This window comes from Bidens hawaiensis, unplaced genomic scaffold (genome assembly GCF_021521415.1).
Source record: "Bidens hawaiensis isolate Kalapana, Puna unplaced genomic scaffold, B.hawaiensis_p1.1 tig00015206_1, whole genome shotgun sequence".
NCBI classification, from domain to species: domain Eukaryota; kingdom Viridiplantae; phylum Streptophyta; class Magnoliopsida; order Asterales; family Asteraceae; genus Bidens; species Bidens hawaiensis.
The window spans coordinates 331,753-353,421 of record NW_027492352.1 but is presented as its reverse complement, the minus strand read 5'-3'; the positions used below and the strand labels follow the sequence as shown (position 1 = coordinate 353,421).

The 21,669-nt window shown below is 34.1% G+C and overlaps 2 protein-coding genes across 2 annotated transcripts; one reads left to right on the top strand and one right to left on the bottom strand.

Annotated features, from left to right (window-relative positions):
- The first annotated feature begins 588 nt into the window (after positions 1-588).
- Positions 589-3,272, top strand: LOC143548631 (transcription factor bHLH78-like). The gene is made up of 7 exons (XM_077039738.1): positions 589-1,263; positions 1,614-1,775; positions 1,869-1,934; positions 2,060-2,128; positions 2,625-2,696; positions 2,783-2,911; positions 3,009-3,272. The coding sequence occupies exons 1-7, from the start codon at positions 661-663 to the stop codon at positions 3,129-3,131; spliced, it is 1,224 nt and encodes a 407-aa protein (XP_076895853.1). The 5' UTR covers positions 589-660; the 3' UTR covers positions 3,132-3,272.
- A 9,300-nt stretch (positions 3,273-12,572) lies between these two features.
- LOC143548630 (peptidyl-prolyl cis-trans isomerase FKBP15-1-like) lies at positions 12,573-15,119 on the bottom strand. Its single transcript, XM_077039737.1, has 6 exons — positions 15,032-15,119; positions 14,890-14,936; positions 13,882-13,944; positions 13,642-13,732; positions 13,303-13,407; positions 12,573-12,813 (listed from the first exon to the last, which is right to left on the bottom strand). Exons 1-6 carry the CDS (start codon positions 15,108-15,110, stop codon positions 12,731-12,733), a joined length of 468 nt encoding a protein of 155 aa, XP_076895852.1. The 5' UTR covers positions 15,111-15,119; the 3' UTR covers positions 12,573-12,730.
- Between the last annotated feature and the right edge of the window lie 6,550 nt (positions 15,120-21,669).

The window sequence follows — 21,669 nt, the reverse complement described above, 5'->3', positions numbered from 1 at the left end:
ACCCCTAACTAATTTATTCTTTTTCAAACGACCCTAATCTAATTCTACTCTACTCTAACAAATCCACTCAACATCTCAAATAAGGTTACAACTTATAACCCAATACCTCATGGATGACCGCCATACACCTTTACTAGTATGCCACTAAAAATGATTGTAATATTCCCAATTTTTTTTATTCATGTTCTCCTTGATTATTAAACTTTGTATGATGTTTTTAGTTTGTACCCCGGATTTCAATGGCAGAAACCTTTTGGTGTTTTAACGTTGAAGGCCCGGCATTTACACTTTACCCGATTTTATGCCCCCACAAAACAACCATACTAAAAAACAATTAATAAAATAATAATAATTATTATTATTATGAGTTGTTTTATACTTCTATATAACTTCAACATAACTCACCCTATACCCTCCCCCCTTCTATCAATCACTCCATAATATATTGCTTGTATTTTCATCACCATCACACCAACCTCTCATCATCAAACCCAACTCCCACAATCACTCCATTTTCTTACTATAATAACTTCTTATAAATATAAATGTAACACTTGCCAATTTTTTTTCATATTTCACAACATTTTAGTTACTCATTTTAACCAAACAATATTATTAATATTATTCTTTCCCTTCAAATCTTCAACTCTTTGTTCCATCATGAACGGTGAATTCTTCCATCAATCTCCATGGAAGCTCATGATGCAAATGCCCGATATTCCCGAGATCCCCACCGACGTCTTTTCCCGACAAAATTGGGACACCATGTCCCCTGTTTCCTCTGTTTCCCCTGTTTCCATGACTAACACAACATTAAATTTGCCAATAATGGATAATCTAGTAAAAGAAAACTTACCCGGAAGCCGAAATTCGATGAATGTGAATGTGAACTTACCTATGTTCCCATCTGATCCCGGGTTTGCTGAACGAGCTGCTAAGTATTCGTGTTTCGGTAGTAGAAGTTTTAATGGAAGAATTGATCAATTGGGGTTGAATTCAAAAAAAACTGATGTTCCAATTGGATCGAATGTTTCTCCGGAGACCGGAAAGTTTCATTGGGTTTCAAGCAGTCCTGTTTTGAAAGCTGATGAAAGTAATATTAATATGAAAGTGAGTAGTAGATTATCTGGTTCTGCTTCAAATTCCAATGAGGGATCCTCTGTTTCTGAGCAAATTCCAAGTGGATTTAGTAATCAAAACATCACGAATTCGAGAAAACGAAAAGGGGGGTCTTCGAAGGGAGCCGGATCGAACACGAAAAAGGTACTAAACCGGTTTTAGTTTAGTATTCGGTTTGAATCAGGGTTGGGTCAACTTTTTTAGAGTCCTAACACGTAAAAATATGATGTCATGCGTTTCTTGTGTTCTTTTATTTTATTTTTTTTTAAAGGTGCATAGTGAGAGATATTTCATATTAGAGTTGAAATGAGTTTTAGTGAAAAAAGAAACAAGAAAAATCTTAAAGTCATATTTATTAATAATTAATTTAGTCATTTGTTATTACATGAAAATTAAACGAAGTTAAACCTTTAGAGACGACATATTTAAGTTTTTTTTTACAGTCAAGCCGTCTTGCGAACTTGAATAAAAACTAAGAATGTGTGATTTTACAGGAAGAAGATGATATAAATGAGTCTAAAAGATTGAAGAAAACCGACGAAGGAAATGGTGGTAAATCGGAGGAAAAGGCGAAGGCACAGGAGCCACCGAAGGACTATATTCATGTTAGAGCAAGAAGAGGGCAAGCTACTGATAGCCATAGTTTAGCAGAGAGAGTAAGCTTTTGAAAATATTACTTGGTTTGATAATGGCAATTTTCAAGATTTTAGTGTTCATAAAATTTACAACTTTTTATGTTTGGTTTCCAGGTTAGAAGAGAAAAGATTAGTGAAAGAATGAAACTTCTACAAAATCTTGTACCAAATTGTAACAAGGTGAGCATTAAAAAAAAACTTGTAGTTTTTTTTATTGTTAATAGTTATGAAAATGGTGAAAATATGTTAACTTTGATAGTTTGTAGTGACAAATGGTGTAAATCTTGATACTTTGAATGATTTAGGTGACGGGAAAAGCACTTATGCTTGATGAAATTATCAATTATGTACAATCATTGCAAAGACAAGTTGAGGTAACACAACAATATTCAATTATGATGTTTTTATACCCTTTAAAATCCATCCAAATTTGTAAACCAAAACAAGTAGGTTGGTTGTTCGGTTTACGATTTATACAATTCGGTTCACTGTTCAGTTTTAGTGGTTTAATAGTTCAAGCATCGGGTTGGAACTTGGAACCAAGCATAAAGTTCAAACCGACGGTTTAATTATTATTATTATTATTGCATTTTTCTTTATCTTTTAAATCTAAAGTTATCTATATTTATCGTATTTGTAAATCATTTTTATCACCTTACGATTTTTAATACAAATTAGTGATAACAAAATAAATACGAACAACTAAATCGTTCGAACTATCAAACCACTAACACCAAGTGGTTTGACCAAGTGCCGAACCATCCAATCTGGTCAGTTTGGTATCATTTTTCAAAATCCTAGTTAGTTGTTCGGTCATAATTCAATTATTTTAACCATCTAACTTTTCTTGTAATCCTTATGTTTGTGTAGTTCCTTTCAATGAAGTTAGCTACAGTTAATCCAAGTCTCGATTTTGACACCAACAACTTAATCTCACAAAATGTAAGTCAATTTCTCAATTTAAAAATCTATTTTTATTATTATTATTTTTTCACTAGTTTCATTCGTGGGTGTGAACCAAATTCCAGGTTAATCAATCAAATGGGAATTTATCTCAACAAACATCAACTTTTTATCAGCAAAACCCGGAAGTAGTCTTCGACGGGCCCACTTCGATGACCCGACCCGTTCATGAATTTACCGAACCTTTTTCACATGTAAAATCTTTAATCATTATGCTAGTTCATACCTAAAAAATCTTAATATTTATGTAGAATTTAATTAGGAATTTGAATTTTGTTGTTGTGGATTCAGGGATTTGGTCAAGATGATCTTCAAAGCATTGTTCGAATGGGTTTTGGAGAAAATTCGGATGTTGATACGTCGTTTTTTTATTCGGCACGTGATCAACAGTCTAACATGAAAATCGAGCTATGACTGCGAGAATCAAAGAGTATTGTATATACAAAAGAAGATGATTCTTATTTTGCTAATCGGTCCGTTTTAGGTCTAATTAAAGCAATATTTTTCCTAATAGTAGTTATTTTTTTTGTCCATTTCTTATGCATTTGTAGTGTGTATCATGATTTGTGAAATATTGTTTGTTGATAGAGAAATTGAGATGTGGACTCTACATCTTCAATGTTATCATTGACTTATATCATCTTGTAATATGAATGACATACGTGTTTAATATAAAAACAAGTTTAAATAAAAAACAGTTTGTAAAGTTAAACACATATAGTAAAAGAAAGAGTGAGATAGTTATAAGGTTATATAACCTTCTTGTGCATAATAAATATTACAATACTTTCTGGTGTTTATAAATCTTTATTTTGTATTTAATTTTACTTTTATTGTTAAATATTAAATTTAAATGAATGATTAGCGTTCTGCTGTGTGATTTCACAGACTGACTTGAACACAGAAACTTCTGTTATTCCTACTTCATGATTACAGATATAAAAAGTTATTAATTAAATAACTTTTAAAATCATTATTTACATTTTGAAAGTTATTATTCGAAAATTGCACTAATTAGAAGAATCCCAGGTTGGCTTTGGTGAAATCTTACTGGACCCTGTGAACACAAACCTAACTTACAAAAAGCAAATAATAATAATATTAAATAAATTAATAAAGTGACACTTAAATAATTCTCATACGTATTTTATATTATTATATTACTTTTTTTTAACAACCAACAAAGCTCCGCCCCGGTACACCCACTGGTAAAAATCCTCACACGCTCACGATCGCAGAAGCGTTGTTGATCGGCCGCCGCCAATTCTAAAAGATGATAACATTAAAATGATTTAAATCTATTTTAATGATCCCTAATGAGGTAATAGTTTCACAAAATAAAAAAAAAAGACGAAATAACGTGTTATTATATCGTGTAACATAGTTAATTAATTATTTAATCGGTAAAAAGAAAAAAAATAAAACTATACAATAATTTAAGCGGTAAAAACACTTGAATGATTAAAATTATATCTGAATTATTAAGATTTATTGTTGTTTTTAAAGGAGACAGATGTTCATTCAGATCTGAATGAACTAAACAACCTCTAAAATTATTAAACACTTTAAGTTATGAAGGTTAGGCCTTGTTGGGTTAACAAAGAAAAGAAAACAAAGATGTGACGTTTTATATTTATAATTTTAGTGGGGTAGTTGGTAAAATTATTTTTAAGGGTAACTATTTAAAATGTTTTCGACACTTTGGACATTTGCAGCTTTACCCCCTCTTTTTTATTATGACTTGCATTATTGGATTGATTTTATTAATATAAAGATTCTTTGAAAATGATATGTTTGACAGAAGATTTACATTAAATTAAAAAGTATATTTTTTAATTATGTATTTACAAAAATGTCTAGATGCCAGAAACTATAATATATTTAATATTTTTATTAAAGTCTCAATCACACGGTAAAGCTCTACCTGGAAGCAGAGGTATAAGTCTTTTATATTTTTTGTTTGATTAATATCACTACAAGAGAAAGTATTATAATAATTTATTGTATTTAATTTGCTATAAAGTCTTTGCTAGTATCTTCTTCGGTTGTTCCATAAACAAATGTTGACTCTTTACAGCTAGTTGTTACTCTTGTCAGAAATTATATACAGTATATAGTATCATGGAATAAATGAAAATTTGAAGTTAATTAAATCAATTCATGACTTAGGGGCTTGACTGTCAAACAGAAAAACATTTGAATAGTTAAAATTAGGTCTGAATCATTTAGACTTATGGTTGTTGTTGAATGAGACAGATGCTCATTCAGATCTGACTCATTCAGATCTTAAACTCATGTGTTGTTACGATTAACATGAAATAAATAAGCCAATAAAGTTGCAAGTTTAACGTACATTTAATTTATTTATTTTGAACTAGCAAAATCTTTTTATTTTGAACTAGCGAAATCTTTTAATTCCACAAAAGAAACACCTCAACAAAGGCCACTAAGGGGATCGGTCACAACAACAAACAAACAACGCGAACGAAAGAAACTAACCATATGTTACATGACCACGATCATGAACCTCCGACTACGGACTATCCTCTCCAATTTATCATCGAAGACTTTGACCGATTAAATAACCACAGGCTAGTTATTTAATATATTCCACCACTTGGAAGGTCGAAGTAGCCTTCCCCTCCAAAACTTTGTCATTCCTAAACATCCAAATCCTCAATTCAATGATTAAAGATATATATAATAATATAAGCTAAAAAAAATTAAATTGTTGTTTGTAGTAGAAAACTACTATTTTAAAAATATAAATATTTAATAATAAAACGTTATTTATATAATAAAAGTAATTGATATAAAAATGTTATGTGTGATATTAATTAAATTAATACATAAAAAAAGTTATCTGTAAAATTAAATTTATGAATAAAAAAACATTAATTTGTAATAATATGCATTATATGTGTAATGTGTGTGTACGCATTTTGTAAGGGGAGATCACAAGAGAACCATTCCTATAGGTATAAAAAAAACAAACAAACAAACAAACTCATTTTTTACTACTTATTTACTTTTTTACATAATCTAATTCAAACACTTTCATTTAAAAACTCGTAGTGGGACTTCAGACGACGAGTTCTTACCTTAACAAGAAATGTTGGGTTTGGGCTACCCAACGATGTTTGTGATCGCAGATGTATGAGGTCGTCTTTTGCAATTGGGTTACACACCGGGTAATTAAATTATATTCGTTGGTGATTTAAAAATATTTGTAATTTCATTTTTTAAAGGAGATGAGTTTATTTTTACATAATTAGTTCTTACCCGATATATTTATATTTACATAACTAGTTTTTGTTTCATGGGCATTGTCGTTTTAGAAAACATAATTTTATAATACATAATTTTTTTTTTCTTTTTTATGAAAGCCAATATCATTAAAAAGCCAAAAATGAACCATTAGAAGAAGTAAATGCTCAATTTACACAAGGAATGCAAATAGCGTATAAACAAAAAATTACAACGATAAATTAACATTAAGCTTGCATCACTTATCCCAATCGAGACTAAAGTGTTTGCTTCTGTATTTTATCCTGTTTTTATGTCTTTCACCACTTTAGAATTCGAGAAAATGAGTGCTTATTCTACATTACATTATATGTAATGTAATATACAAATGAGAATCCAAAAATAATGGTAAAAGCAGACATAAAATGATTGATCGTACAATGATGAAATGTTTTAACGCGTTACGAGTATTATTAATCATTGTTAATCTTTAATTGCTTTTTAAGTAACTTTTTAATAAAAAAGGAATCTTGAGAACATATTTTAGATTTAAATTTGTGGAGTTTTTATTTGTGAGTCTTCATTCAATGCATGGGTTTCTTTTTATTAACTTCTTTTAAAATGAATCTTGATACTTTATTTTTTTTGAAAGGCCAATTTATATAGAAGAAAAAAGAACGGACAACTTACAAGCCGCAAGAGTCCACACAAGGTACATGAACAAAAACAAAACGAAAGAAACTAACACAAACACACTATAATGAAAAATTGACAAAGTTGAACCTACACCAATCCTCCCAATCCAAGCTCGACCGTCTCATCCGATGTTTCACCCACAAGAACGAAGTTGCTTTGATGTCGTTAATTACCTTTCCCACCGACACCGGTAAATTTTTGAAGATCCTATCGTTTCGAGTTCTCCATATCATCCAACACGTTATAAATGATATTGCTTGAATGATTAAAATTACCTCCTTTTTGTCCTTGTGTTCTTTTGAGAGATCCAACAAATCTAAAACCGATTCATAATGTGTAGGCACCGGTGTTTTTACCCAATTATGAATAATCGACCAAATCCATTTGGCCACCCGGCACTTAACCATTAAATGCTCCGACGATTCAGGGAACAAACCGCAAAGCACACAAGTATCGTTTCCGATGTTTATACGTCTTTCAAGTAATGCGGTTTTCGTAACGATGCGATCTAGTAATAATCTCCACATAAAACAATTTACTTTAATCGGTACCCATTGTATCCAAAAGTTTTGTTCTACCAATGGGTATTTGAAGTTATCTAATTCCCATCTTAAGGCTTTCACTAGGAAAGTGTTTTCCTTACCCTCAATATCTTTCCATACCCAAACATCCGGTACCATCTTCACCCGAGCAAGCGAAATTAACTCTAAACACCTACCAAGTTCCTCTCTAAGAGTTCTCGTGTTCGGCCCTCTGTTCCATCTCCAAAGCCATTTCACTTCATTATTAACCCAATAGTAGCAATCCTGCACCATTATATCTTTTTGTTTTTCCAATAAAAATAAGGATGGAAATAAAACTTTTAACGGTAGCTCACTCACCCAATTATCTAGCCAAAACATTGTTTTGTCTCCCATCCCTAAGTTAATCTGTAGACGATCACCCAACTTCATATTTTCCAAATCATCATCCTTCTCCAAACACCCAATTTTATTCCACGTTCCACCTAAAGATTTTTTAACCGGAAATGAACGCCACTCTTGAATATTTGTATGGTCTGCAGTTATAACCCTTACCCATAGGGCTGACCTACTGTTTTTGTATTTGAACCACCATTTAGCAAGTAGAGCCACATTCGCCGCTTTTAGGCTTCCAACACTAAGGCCTCCTCTATTCTTGTCTAAGATGATTTTTTGCCATGCCACCCAACTAATTTTGTCTTTCTCATCGTTACCCCCCCCCCCATAGGAATCTCCTCCTCTTTGATTCCAATTGCTTTAGAACATTTCCAGGTGATTTAAAGAGCGAGAAATAATAAACCCCCAAGCTTTCAAGGACTGATTTCAACAGCGTCAAACGACCACCAAACGACAAGGTTTTAGCTTTCCATTTTGACAATTTGCTATCAAATTTATCAAATATAGGTTTCCAGTTTTTACTAAGGCCCATACTTGCACCAACCGGTAGTCCGAGATGAATAAAAGGAAGTTTACCCGATTTACATCTGAAGGCCGCATCCATTGTAGCAACCTGATCAGAATCAACTTTTACCCCATACATCGTGCTCTTTTGTAGATTCACCTTCAAACCTGATGTAATATGGAAGCATCTTAAAATCGGGATAAATTTTCAAGGTTTGATTTACTACACTCCCCAACAAAGATCGCATCATCCGCGTAGAAAAGGTGTGAGATCATGGGGCCATTTCTTGGAGTTTGTATCCCTTTAAATAAACCTTCCGCACACGTCGTTCTTAGAGCAATATGTAGCGCTTCCATTGCTATAATAAACAAAAAAGGTGACAAAGCATCACCTTGGCGGACCCCCGTCCGATATCAAACTCGGATGTTGGTGACCCGTTGACTAGAACCGATGATCTAGCAGAATAAGTGTGCCCTTAACTTATTTCTGCTAGATCATCGATTCTAGTCAACGGGTCACCAACATCCGAGTTTAATTAAACACTTTGTATATTAGGTTTCGGGTTAGTGTCAAAATGAATGTTGATACTTTATTGAGAGCTATATTTAATTAAACACTTTGTATATTGGGTTTAAAATTTCTTTTGTCCAAGTGATGGGCAATGATCACATGGCATGTCTCCAAACGACATTTTTTTGTGCTAAGTTGGTTTAGACCACTAAGGTTCAACAAAAGGTGCTAATTCTTTATTGAATAAGATAATAATTATATATTTAACTTCCATATACTTCATGATATACAAGTTATATTGTAAAATCTATCATTTTATTATGTATAATTTTGAATATAATATTGTTATACCTTTAAAAGATGACTTAACTAAAAAAACCTATTGTAATTTGTGTAATTATATATATGGTTGCATAGTAGCGATAGATATCTGATGGATTTTCAGTCGGGTATACCTTAAACCTGATTGGTAATCACTCAATAAATAGTCGACAAGTTTTGAATGAGCTCTACTAACCCGGTATAGATTTGAATGACTAAACATGTTCCAAGCTGAACCCATTGTCATCCCTACCTATATAAATTATATACCCCATAGTCATCCCTACCTATATATATTATATACCGGGTTGGAGGTGAAGGTGGGGGATGCTAGAGGAAGAAGTTGATGATGGTGGTTACACTTACATCTAGGGGTGACAATCTTGACCCAAACCCTTTCAAATGAGTCAATTTGAGTTGTTTTAAAAGTTAAATAATTTTTTTGGGTAAAAGGTTTTAACTAAATGAGTCAAAATGAGTCATATGAAATATCATCCTTTTATTTTCGGGTCAAAATGGGTCGACAAGTTCAAAGAAATGGGTCGATGTGGGTTAGTGGCCTAAGGAAATGTGACATGTTTCGGATCGGAACGGGTTTTCGTACAAGACAGGTTTTGGCACGAAACGGGTTTCATATTGGAACGGGTTCGGTTCAGGTTTCAAGACAACACGAGTTTTCACCCGTGACGTGTTGGGTTTTGGTTTCTTTTGTTTCTTTCTGGTCGATTCCGGACTTGTTTTTGTTCGTTTTTTCAGTTTTGTTTTTGTTCGGTTTGAATTTTTTTAGTTTTGTGTTGATTGATTTTTTCGATTTCAATTGATGTGGTCCGGTTTTGACTTTTTGTTTCTTTGTTTCATTTTCGTCGATTCTTTCGGTTTCGGTTCGATTCTAGGTGTTTTTTTTTTTTTTTAGGAACGAGGAAAACATAGGAAACATTATAGTGTTTTTACTTTTTTTGTTTATGATTTATATTTTGATTTATAATTTTTTTATTATTATTTTTGAATATTTTTTTGAGGGCTTTTGATCTTAATAGAAAACCCCTCAACAAAAATTCAAAAAAAATAATAAAAAAAATCATACCTTAAAATATAAAAAAAAAACGAAAAATCTAAAAAAACTAAAATGTTTCCGCCGTTATTCTCGTTCCCAAAAAAAATTCTCAAAACCCTGTTTGACTCTAACCTATTTCGACCCAAACCAAAACAACCCTTTTTTTAATTGACTTATTTTGACCCAAACTCATTCTAACTCATACTCGTTTTGACCCATAACTCATTTCAACTCATGACTCGTTCGACCCAACCCAACCCATTTACCACCTCTACTTACACCCCATGATAATTTAGGGCGGGTCTCCGTTTACCACAATATCCACTTGCTTTGTTTTCATTTAGATTCTTTTTTACTATTTGGAAAATATCTTCACTTAATAATAATAATAATGAAAAGCCAGAATATTCATTAATATTTATAGGTGAGTTTCAAATATCCATCTAATGTATTTCCGTAATGAGTAAACGACTAACAAAGCCTGGCCATCGGAGTACATTTGTTGGCAAAAGGTCACCCACACATGCGATCACTGACAATGCTGATGGCCTGACCCACTACCAATTCTCAGAGAAACTCTCCGCTCGAAAGCCAATTGTGGTAAAATCTATGGCTCACCACTCACGCACGACATTTTGTCACGAACGAGATTTGAACAAGTTCCCTCCTTAAAAAAAATCACTGGGACATCACTAGAGCACTGCTCATTTGGTATATCCATCTAAACTTTAAAATATTGTTTTATTCTAAAACACTAGTTTTCAATCTATAATAGCATAGTATGATGAAAAAAATATATGAAATTATATCATATTTTATATATTAGACAAGTATATAGTATTTTAAACTTTTTGGTATGGGTGGGTTTAAGTGTGGGTTTTCCATGGTGCCATCCAACGTGTGTGTGTTTCCCCTTTTGGTCGAAAGCAACTTTCCGTTGGCCACACATGATGTGCCTACCTTCGGCAACCAAATCCTATAATTTAGCCTTATGTTGTCTACCTTCCTTCATATGGGGCATGAATGGCATCCATAAATTCATATTTTATTATCCATTTTCTTATACTATTAAAAAAAAGTAAAAAAAGAAATCTTGAATATTAGTGTTAGATCAATACAGTACATACCCTAATTGTAGTTAGTCGCATATTTGCCTCAATAATAGCTGCATCAATTTAAGACTCACCCTAATTTTATTTAGGTCTTATAGTGTTATGATTTTGTTTAGGGAAACAGATACGCTATTATTTTGTCTTAGTATTGTGGATTGGAATTTCATTTGAATTGGGTAGCATGGCACAAAAACAATAGCATGTAATTTTTATTCTATGCATGGGTATTGTTTTTATTACAAGTTTGGCTTTAAAAAAAATAAAGTATTGTGGATTGAAAAACTTATAGATTGTTCTTGATACATAATCAAAATCAAAAGTTACCTTAACCGGCTAAATTATCCAAAAATATAAATTTCAAGAAGCACGATATTTTCTTAAAATTTCATGATAAGAAAATTAATAAATGAGGATTGATAACATCCATAACCTCAGGGTCTATTGGTATGGTCCGCCTCATAAATATAAGGTTACGGGTTCAAATCGTTGCAGGGACAAGGAACTAGGTAAAAGGTTGAATTTTGATAGTTAAAAAAATCGTATACCTTGTTCTTTATGTCTCTTTAACGTTGACTTATTGATCCTGACATTTGTTAACATTTATATATTTTATATTTTTATATTTACATAATTGGCTGTCTTTATCATAATCTTTATAAGATCCTAAGCAATGATAAAACGGTGCAATCTTCAACAATAAAGTTGAAATTGATAGCTTATTTGACCAAGAAAATTTTGCAATGAAATCACCAACTACCCTTTTTTTTATGTTGCTACGGTGCTACCTACAATATACAAATAGATACAAATCTTGAGATCGGAAATTTAAAATTGGCAAAATTGGGTCAACCTTTTATAGTGGGCTCTGGTCCATCTTAAGTCTTAACTCGGCCCACCAGACTGGCTCTAACGGGTTTCTGTGATGCCTACGGCCCAAATTTGAGCTCATTTATTCTCACGAAAGTTCGTTCATTTAAATTCGTTTATGTTCGTTCTTACTGTTTACGTTTTTAAATTTTGTTAGCTTACATTCGTTACTATATTCATTTTAGTTTTTTTTGATCAATTACAACTTATTCTAGTTTTAATAACTTATTAGGCCCAACACATTGTTTTTTCACATTACCTTTTAACAAGTTTAGCACATATGTTGGTTCATTTATGTTAAGTTATGTTTGTTCGTTTACGTTCGTGAATCGTTCGTTTGTACCGTTAACGAATGGACATAAACGAGCATTAACATGTTCATTTTCTTAACGAATGAACACGAACAAGAAATCTGTATTCATTTAATTGCTCTATCCAATCATTTGTTCAACTAAAGTTAAATGAACAAACACGAGCATGTGCCGTTCAATATGTTACAAGCCTTGTTTCACGCTTACGACTTCTTAATGGAATTAAGCATGGACCGTACGCCATAGGCCCATAACCTTGACTGTGATTCTTTGATTAAAGTTTAATGAACGACAACAGTTTATTTTCTCGGATTATAACATAATTTCATAAACCCTTTGGCTAAATATGGTCCAACAATTTAGGTAGTGGAACAAAATTACAAACTGTCAGTCATGTTACAAATAAAAAAAAGCAAGTCATGTTGATGAAAATTTGATACAGTCTATAAGTATTATCATTAAGCTTCTTTGAGATCATAGCTCGCTTTTGTCGTCTCCAGCAACACCTTTTCCATTAACTGCAATAAGCTCTGTGTCGAATATAAGCGTGGCCCCACCTGTGCAGTAATCAGAATATTATTTGATTAGAAATTATAAAACTATCAGATCCTAGAACACATCAAACAGTTCAGTTTAGCTTTAGCCCAACCCGACCCGAAAATACTTTTTTTATTACTTTCTCTGTATTTTATAATAACAGAAGCATTGGTTATGAACTTATGATTGTCAAAACTATATTATTACAATAATAATCTAAACCATTTATTCTATAATCACGTTATTATTACATTTTGGATGACTTTTGGCCCGTTTGAGCCTTCTGACACGTTAAGTTGAATCTTTTTAGCTTAACCTATTTGACCAATTTGAATTTGCCCAACATTGGATGAATGCAAGTTACATTTTCACTGAACCTCACAAAAAAGAATATTTATTTGAGCTTTGACACGATATGTTACGAATTAACGAGCAAACTTAGTTCTTTTTAATTTTTCTAAATTGTTCTTTTTATGGGTTTCTAAAAAACTAAAAGAATGCTTTATTACCTGGGATTTTAGGAGATGAACCCCGCTCTCCATAGCCCATTTTGGCAGGTATCTTCAGTTTACGCTTCTCTCCAACGCAAGCTCCCAACAGTCCTTGGTCCCACCCTGCAAATTTAATCAGTTAAACAACAATTCACTTGAAATATAAAAAATATATAAATGAAATGGTTGATATATAGATTCACTTATATAGATAAGCTTGATCACCATTAGATTACAAACACCTTTCACAGTAATGCAGAATAGAAGCAAACACAGTTTTTGTTATAACAGAATAGTTTCTAGGGATAAATGTTTGACCGAAACTTCTAAATTAATGGAAGTTAGCAGATTTCCTACCTTTAATCACTTGACCACTGCCAAGCTCAAATTCAAATGGTGTTCCCCTTTCGAAACTGGAATCGAAAACAGTGCCATCAGTAAGTTTTCCCTGTAAAACGAGTGCAAGTTAAAATCTGCTTATTTGGATGTGTTTACAGTGGCATAATCATCTACCACTGAGTTTTACAACATAACATAGATCAACCAAAAAGACAAAAGGGAAAAGAGAGAATGAAAAATGATATAACATATTCTCACCCGATAATGAACCTTGATCTTATCACCCTTGTGTGCTTGTATTTCGCAAGATGCAGGCTTATGCTGTAATAAGAGTAGATTCAAGGTTCAGGAAGATCAAATACATTAAAAGGTGTGTGCTACTCATGCATCATTATGGAATTAACCCCCAAGGCGTTACTAGTTTACAACCATAAGGCATCATCAAAGAAGAAACTAAACCAAATCACCAGCTTTATATAGGTAACAAAAAGATCATATTGAATGAATAACGCTAGTAAAAATGTCACAAGTTCATCCTAATGGAAGGTGAGGGTGTGAGGTATTATAGCCAATTAACAAATCATACATCATTACTGTAAGTATGTAAATCTTTACCTTCCTCGTTTGTTAGTTTTCAAATTACACTTTGAAGAACACCAGCTAGGTGCCCTAGATCTATAGCCTATAGGTGCATTCAATTTCATAGGGGTGCAAACGAGCCAAGCAGCTATTGACAAAAAGCTCGAAACAACCCAAGCTAGTTTGAGCTTGAGCCGTGCCTGAGCCTCAAATAAAGCTCATTTAGTTATCGAGCCCGAGCTCGAGCCTTAATGAGCTTTGTGTTTTTTTAAGTTGCATATCTTTTGGACTTCTGTGCATTAGTGTCACACTAAACAGCCAAGCTTTAGCCATTTAAGGTACTACACGAGCTAGACCGTGCTTAGGCTCGTTTAAGGTTTTCACAAAACTAAAAGAATATAATTAAAAACGTATAAAAATTAATTAATAAATAATAAACGAGCCGAACTTGTAACTAATAAACTCATTTACACTCACAATTTCAATATGAATCTAGAGATCTATTCTGTTCTCTTGCTCAATCAATAACAGATCCGAACTAAAATATCACCTTAATCCTAAACAATCATACCAAATCATAATTTAATTAATCAATTAATCAACAAAAATCGACATATTTTGAATGCAATACATAACGCACATCAATATAATAATGAAGGATGGATGCAAGTCGGTAGTGTTTGTTACCTTGACGCCGATCTGCAACTCCGTCACATCTCCGGACTTCGCTGAAACTGTTTAATTAATTAGAATACATCAAATTGTTGTTATTAATTAATTAATTAATAATAATAATGTGATTCAGTTTCGATTATATATACGCACGCACCTAGTGTAGCTGCGATAAGTAGGATTAATATTAATATTGAGCTTGCCTTCATAGCAGAATTAAGACGCAAATTCGCCATTTGAGAGTCAACTCGTCAAGTTAGTCTGACTCGATCTTGTATATGAGTATATCTCAGATGATTGAAACTTGATGACGAGTATTGTTCAATCAGGTGCAGCCACGTCAGCCTTCCGAAATAAAAATACAGCCACGTCAGAATCGGAGACCTAGAATTTAGCTGGCTGGATACGGCAGCATATACGGTGGATATGTATTTTTCAATATATTCACTATTAGTTAAGTATTGATATAACCATTGGTAATTTGGTATGGTGAGTGATCATGTCGGCCGAGGGTTCGAAACCGGTTTTCAAGTAAGATGAGTTCGAGTTAAAGCGAGCATGTAAAGACTTTACATATAGGTAGGTAAGAAATAGGTTCTTTTAAAATTTTGACTAATGTTTGTATTGTGTTTACTAACAAGGGGTTATAGTAGTGAGTGGGTGTTCAAAAATTATACTAACAATGTCTAACTAGGTAAAAGTATTGCTCAACTTTGCAAGTCTAACTAACTAAATAGGGTAGTGAGTGCTTTTACATATGTATCATGAGTGGCCGTCTTTTAAATCGTTTCACTAAAAAGTAGTGATCATATCTTGAACATCTCACTAAGGAAATGATCACGTCTTCACTTCTCATTAGTTGGGTAGTGATCACCCTTACATATCTCCTCTAATCTATAAAGGATTCTAAATCTCTAGATATGAGTAAAGATATTACAATGAATTTATCAAACATTCATATTTTTGTCGTTGAATATTGATATTAGATACGAACACCAAAGAGTATGATAATATATTAATATTTCAAGTTTGAATATGCAAGAAGGCAGTTAAGATATTGAAGAAATAGAGACTTCAATACCTAAGAGGATAGTTGATGACACGGTCAAGCCCGAGTAAACCATGATACCAAAACCCGAGCAAACCATGGGTTGGCTGGTGAAACAAATTTTATTTTGGAGTTTTGGTTTTACAAATTCTAATTCATTAAAAAATTATAAGTAAACAAACTATTAAAACCCATCTAAATTAAAAGAAAATTCCTTCACTTAAGTAAACCCATTACCAACCACCCATTAAAGTAACCTTAATAAGCCTATTTTTTAAGGTCAAACTAATTTTAACCCTATTCCTTTAACCATATTGACAGAACTCAATGCCCCTCCCAGTCTCCCACGGCCACTACACACCAGTCAAAACCGCTTATTTTGTTCTCAAATATACTAAACGAACGAAAAGAAATGACTTGAAAAAAAAAAGGTGAAGAGCAAGATATAAAGTGATTTTGTGTTTAAACTTAAAAGTGCATAGAGAAATTACATATATTAGTTGAAAGGAAAAAAAATTAATAAGTTTACCCTATGCTTTTAATAGTTGTTTGAGGACAATTTAGAAAGTTTTAAGAGTTAGAGTTTGATAAGACTAATTATATTTCAAATTAAGAGGATGAAAATTGGTATCACTTTTTCATAGTCTATCCCTTAAGTAAAAAAAAACTGTAAAAGGTTTGGAATATGACTTTTATTTCGCCTCCTTCTAATTTCGCTCAATTTTTCCCATCTATTGAAGAACAAAGCGTTAAGAAAAACCCTACCCATCTCATACCAAATGCCTCATTATATGGAAGATAGTGAAAAATCAAGTCCATATACTAGCCAACCAGTCTTTTAGAAGTTCTTAGGGTGATAAAAATATGCACCGAAAGAACATTTCAAAATTTGTTGATGAAGATATACATTGATTAGTCGTGAAGAATAAAAGCATACATGAAAGGTCCCTAGCATATCATTTATGGTCGATCTAAAGTAGTTAAAATTAATATGTAAATTCGTTATTGTTTTCTTTGTAAGAACTGAAAGTAAAAATGGATCCATTTTTTAATGTACATTCCTTCTCACGCTACTTTTAGAATGCATTGTTTTAGTAAAGTACTTTTTTCTTCTCTCTCTTTTTTTTTTTTTTTTTGACAAAATGACAAAACTCGTCCTTTATATTTGCACGTTTTTTCAGTAGTTGTCTTTTAGAAAACTTAATGACAGAAAACATCCTTTATGCATAAAACCCTTATCATATTACGTCCTTTAATCCTAACGCAGTTAACATTTTCTCGTTAAATCCAGTCATGTGCAAGGCACATGAGGGTATTTTAGTAAATTTACATATTTATTTAATAATTAGAAATATATAATAAAAATATATCTTCTTCCACCATCTTTAAACAACCATTGTCCACCCATTCTCTTCTTCCTCTCTCACACCACAAAACCATCACCAACCAAACAATCGACCCACCTCCACAACCTCCCAAACCACACCAGACCAACAACTGTCAGGGACCTCACCACCGTCTACCCCTGACAAAGATGGCGACCTTACCACTGTCAGCGGCCAATAATTGTCGCTCGTCGGAAACCACAACCCGGAAAGTCGATGTTGTTTCTGGAACGCTCGAAATGGTACTTGGTCAGAGGGGAATGCTTGTGCAAGTCTCAATCTATCATTCCCCTAAAGTACCGGGTCTTGATTTTGTCGTTTCTCGCCGGAAAATGCCGACGGCAGGTCGGAGCCCTAGTTTTTGGCCGGAGAAGACGACCACGCCGGAATAACGGGAATTTCATGTTTTCTCCTCCGCTGCCACAAACTTCATCCAAACTCCGACTGGAACTACCTCACCTTATCTTCTACCTCTTCCGTTTACCTCGGAAAAAAACCCACCACCGGTAGATCTAGGGTTTCTGAAATGATGATGATGGTGGCTGATAGTGATGGTGGGTGGTGGGTGCACTGGTGTGTGGTTGTGGTGTTTATGAATACTTGGGGATAAAGATGAGGGTTAAAAAGAGAAAAATGTTTATTTATTCAAAGACCAAAATTTTAAGTTAATTACACAAATAACTCACAGGGGGTAAAAAGACTAAATTGCCCTCACATGATGTGCATATGACTGGATTTAACGAGAAAAACTAACCCTCGTTAGTGAAAAGGACGAACCGTGCAAAGTTTTTTGAACATAAAGGATGCTTTCTGTCATTATGTTTGCTAAAGGACGATAACTGAAAAAACGTACAAACATAAATAACGAGATTTGCCATTTTGTCTTCCTTTTTCCTTTTTTGTAAGTGAAAATTCGCTACTTCAAAAGAGATGCTATAAATCATGCCAACATGTCACCTCTAAATCTCTAATATCTAATAAATTCTTTCTATTTCCAATTAACAATTTACTTACGTCTTATAAGATGATTTTTATTTTTATTTTTATTTTATTTCGGTAAATAAGGTGTTCAAGTGCCATTGTTTCAATGCCCATGAAAACGAGTAAAATGATAAAAATAGAAAATAAAAAAGACATGACATATTGACATGTATACCTTCATGTTTCCGTACAACACTAAATTTCATTAAAATATAGTTAGGTACGTATAAAATAACTATTTTATTTTTTTACACACCTAACGATATGGATGAGGTCGATATTAAACCGGAATCGATTCCACGTTTCCCTAAAACTTGGTATCGGCACCGATATCGAAAATGCTTGTTTCGGTACTAGTACGGTACCAGCACTGGTACGGTAGGCAAAAATAGGAAGATAACCGTAACGATCCCCAAATTTCCCGATCCCAATTTCTCTTAAATGGTACCAGAGGTCCAAAACCATTATCGAAATGCTCATTTCGGTACCGGCTGTAACATCACGGAAATTTCGGGCCAAAAATGTCAACTTTTCAAAGTTAAGGGACTAATCCTGCCAAATTCAAACTCCAAAGTGAAAAATGAAAATTCTGTTTTTTTGTCCTATCGCGCTACGCGATGGGGACAAGGGACAAGCCATCGCGTATCGCGATGGGGCTTGGTCAAACCTTCTGGAAGGGTCAACAGCGATACGCGATTGCTAGTTGAACCTACGTCATCGCGTATCGCGATGATGTGTCCCGACACCTCTGGCACAAGACTACCACGCGTCCACACGTGGCACACCTCTCGCCACGTGGCAACACGTGGCACATCGCCCGCCACGTGTTAACACGTGGCAGACCTACGTGGTGACGATGCAAAGCTACATCGCGCTACGCGATGGGTGACAAGGAGCCTATCGCGTATCGCGATAGGATCCAAATATTTGCCTATAAATAGCAGGTCCGGGGTCTTCACAATTCACACCAAACTCAGCTTACAAACATCTCTCTAAACCTCGAAATTCTTGCCAACGATCCACCTCGAAAACCGTGCCCCGATTCCTCGATAAACGTGTCATACCTCGATATTCGTACCACTCCCCGACGACGTTCCGAGCAAGAAGGTGGTGGCGTTCTTACAACCCGACGATCACCTCGAAGTGCGTGCCGAGAAGATAGGGTGTCTCGATTTGCGTGCCGAAGTGAAGTGACGATCAAGGCGAGTGTTGAAAAGGCTAAGCGGCGTAGAAGTGCTGCTCGAGTATCTAGGGAATAATAAGCCGAGAAAAGGTAAGGCTTACTACCCGACTAAAATAATAATAAAATATTATAAAGGCTTAATGCCCTAAGTCGGAATTATGTTCGATGTTTATGGAAAGAAATTATATAACAAAGAAAAGAAAATAAAGAAATATGGAAGTGTGTGTATATATATATATGTGTGTGTGTGTGTGAAATATATATAATTCCTTGTTATGAATAATATATAAGTAATAAAGGATATTCTTATATGATAAAAGAAAAAGAATACGTTTCTTAGAAAAGAAGAAACGTCGGGTTTTTATAATAAACTAAAGGTTTATAAATATTGCTTTTAAAACAAAAGGTTTTAAAGTAAAAGAAATGAACTAAAGGTTCATCGAGGTAATAAGACTAAAGGTCTTAAGCCGGATTGTATATCCGACTAATAAAAGTTATACTCGTACTATAGGTGCGAGATAGCAAGAAAGATTACGCAAGGACGGTGTTGGAAACCGATCACAATCAAAGGTGAATACGCCCCACTTTTACAAACTTGTTTTCAAATAAATAAACGTTTTATGTGTAAAACTTTACATGAGACTAAGTGTCTCTAAAAACATTATGAATAAGAGTAAAAGCCTAGCCCTCAGGCTGTAGTAAACGTTTGTCTGGATCCTTACATATGTGGTAAAATGCGGTGGGCACATCGCACCACGCCTGGTCACGACCTCCAGCCACGATGGGCCGAACCAAAGTATGTTCGAGTGAGAATGACCTTGTGTATATTAAGTTTGTGATTGTATTCATCGATGACATATTAATTTATTCTAAGTCTAAGGCCGATCATGAGAATCACCTTCGAACGTTACTTGAAACTCTTAAGGTCGAGAAATTGTATGCCAAGTTCCCAAAATGCGAATTTTGGTTGCACGAAGTGCAATTTATTGGTCATATCATCAACGTCAATGGTATTCAAGTAGACCCCGCTAAGATTGAAGCTATCTCGAAGTGGGAGATCCCAAAGTCGCCAACCGAGATTCGAAGCTTCTTAGGATTGGCCGGCTATTATCGAAGGTTCATCTAGAACTTTTCTCGAATCGCTGTTCCCTTAACCTCCTTGACTCGAAAGAACATCAAATACGAATGGGGAACAAAACAACAAGTGATGTTCGATATACTTAAACAAAAGCTTACCCAAGCTCCTATACTGGCCTTGCCAGAAGGTATCAAAGATTTCGTCGTCTTTTACGATGCGTCCCATTCCGGCTTGGGATGTGTATTGATGCAACGAAAGAAAGTAATCGCTTACGCCTCTTGTCAATTGAAAGTACACGAGAAGAATTACACGACTCACGATCTAGAGTTAGGCGCCATAATCTTCGCACTTAAGATATGGAGGCACTATCTCTATGGACTAAGATTTATCGTGTACACCGATCATAAGAGCTTAAAGCATATCTTTGATCAAAAGGAGCTCAACATGCGCCAACGACGCTGGATGGAGACTCTTAACGACTACGACTGCGAAATAGTTTATCATGAAGGTAAAGCCAATGTTGTGGCTGATGCCTTAAGTCGTAAAGAGCACGAAAAGCCAAAAAGAGTCCGAGCGTTAAGGCTAGAACTTCAAATCGATCTTGTTGACCAAATCAAATCCGCCCAAACTCAAGCAATCAACGAGAATCAAATCTCTGATGAAAAACGTAATGGCACCATTGACTCGCTAGTCAAAGGTGACGATGGTATCCTTAGACTTGGCAACAGGATTTGGGTACCAATTGTGGGAGGATTGCGTGAGAAAATCTTAAACGAAGCCCATAGGTCTAAGTACATGATGCATCCCGGGAGTGACATAATGTACCATAACCTCAAGGAGAACTGTTGGTGGAATGGAATGAAGAAAGATGTCGCTTCGCATGTGGCGAAATGTTTGACGTGTTTAAAAGTCATTGCTGAACACCAAAAACCTTCGGATTGCTTCAGCAACCCGAACTTCCCGTATGGAAGTGAGAGTTGATTACTATGGATTTCATTACTAAACTCCCTAAAACGACTCGACAACATAATGCAATCTGGGTAATTGTGGATCGATTAACAAAATCCGCACACTTTATACACATCAACGAGTCTTACTCAATGGACAAATTAGCTCGTAT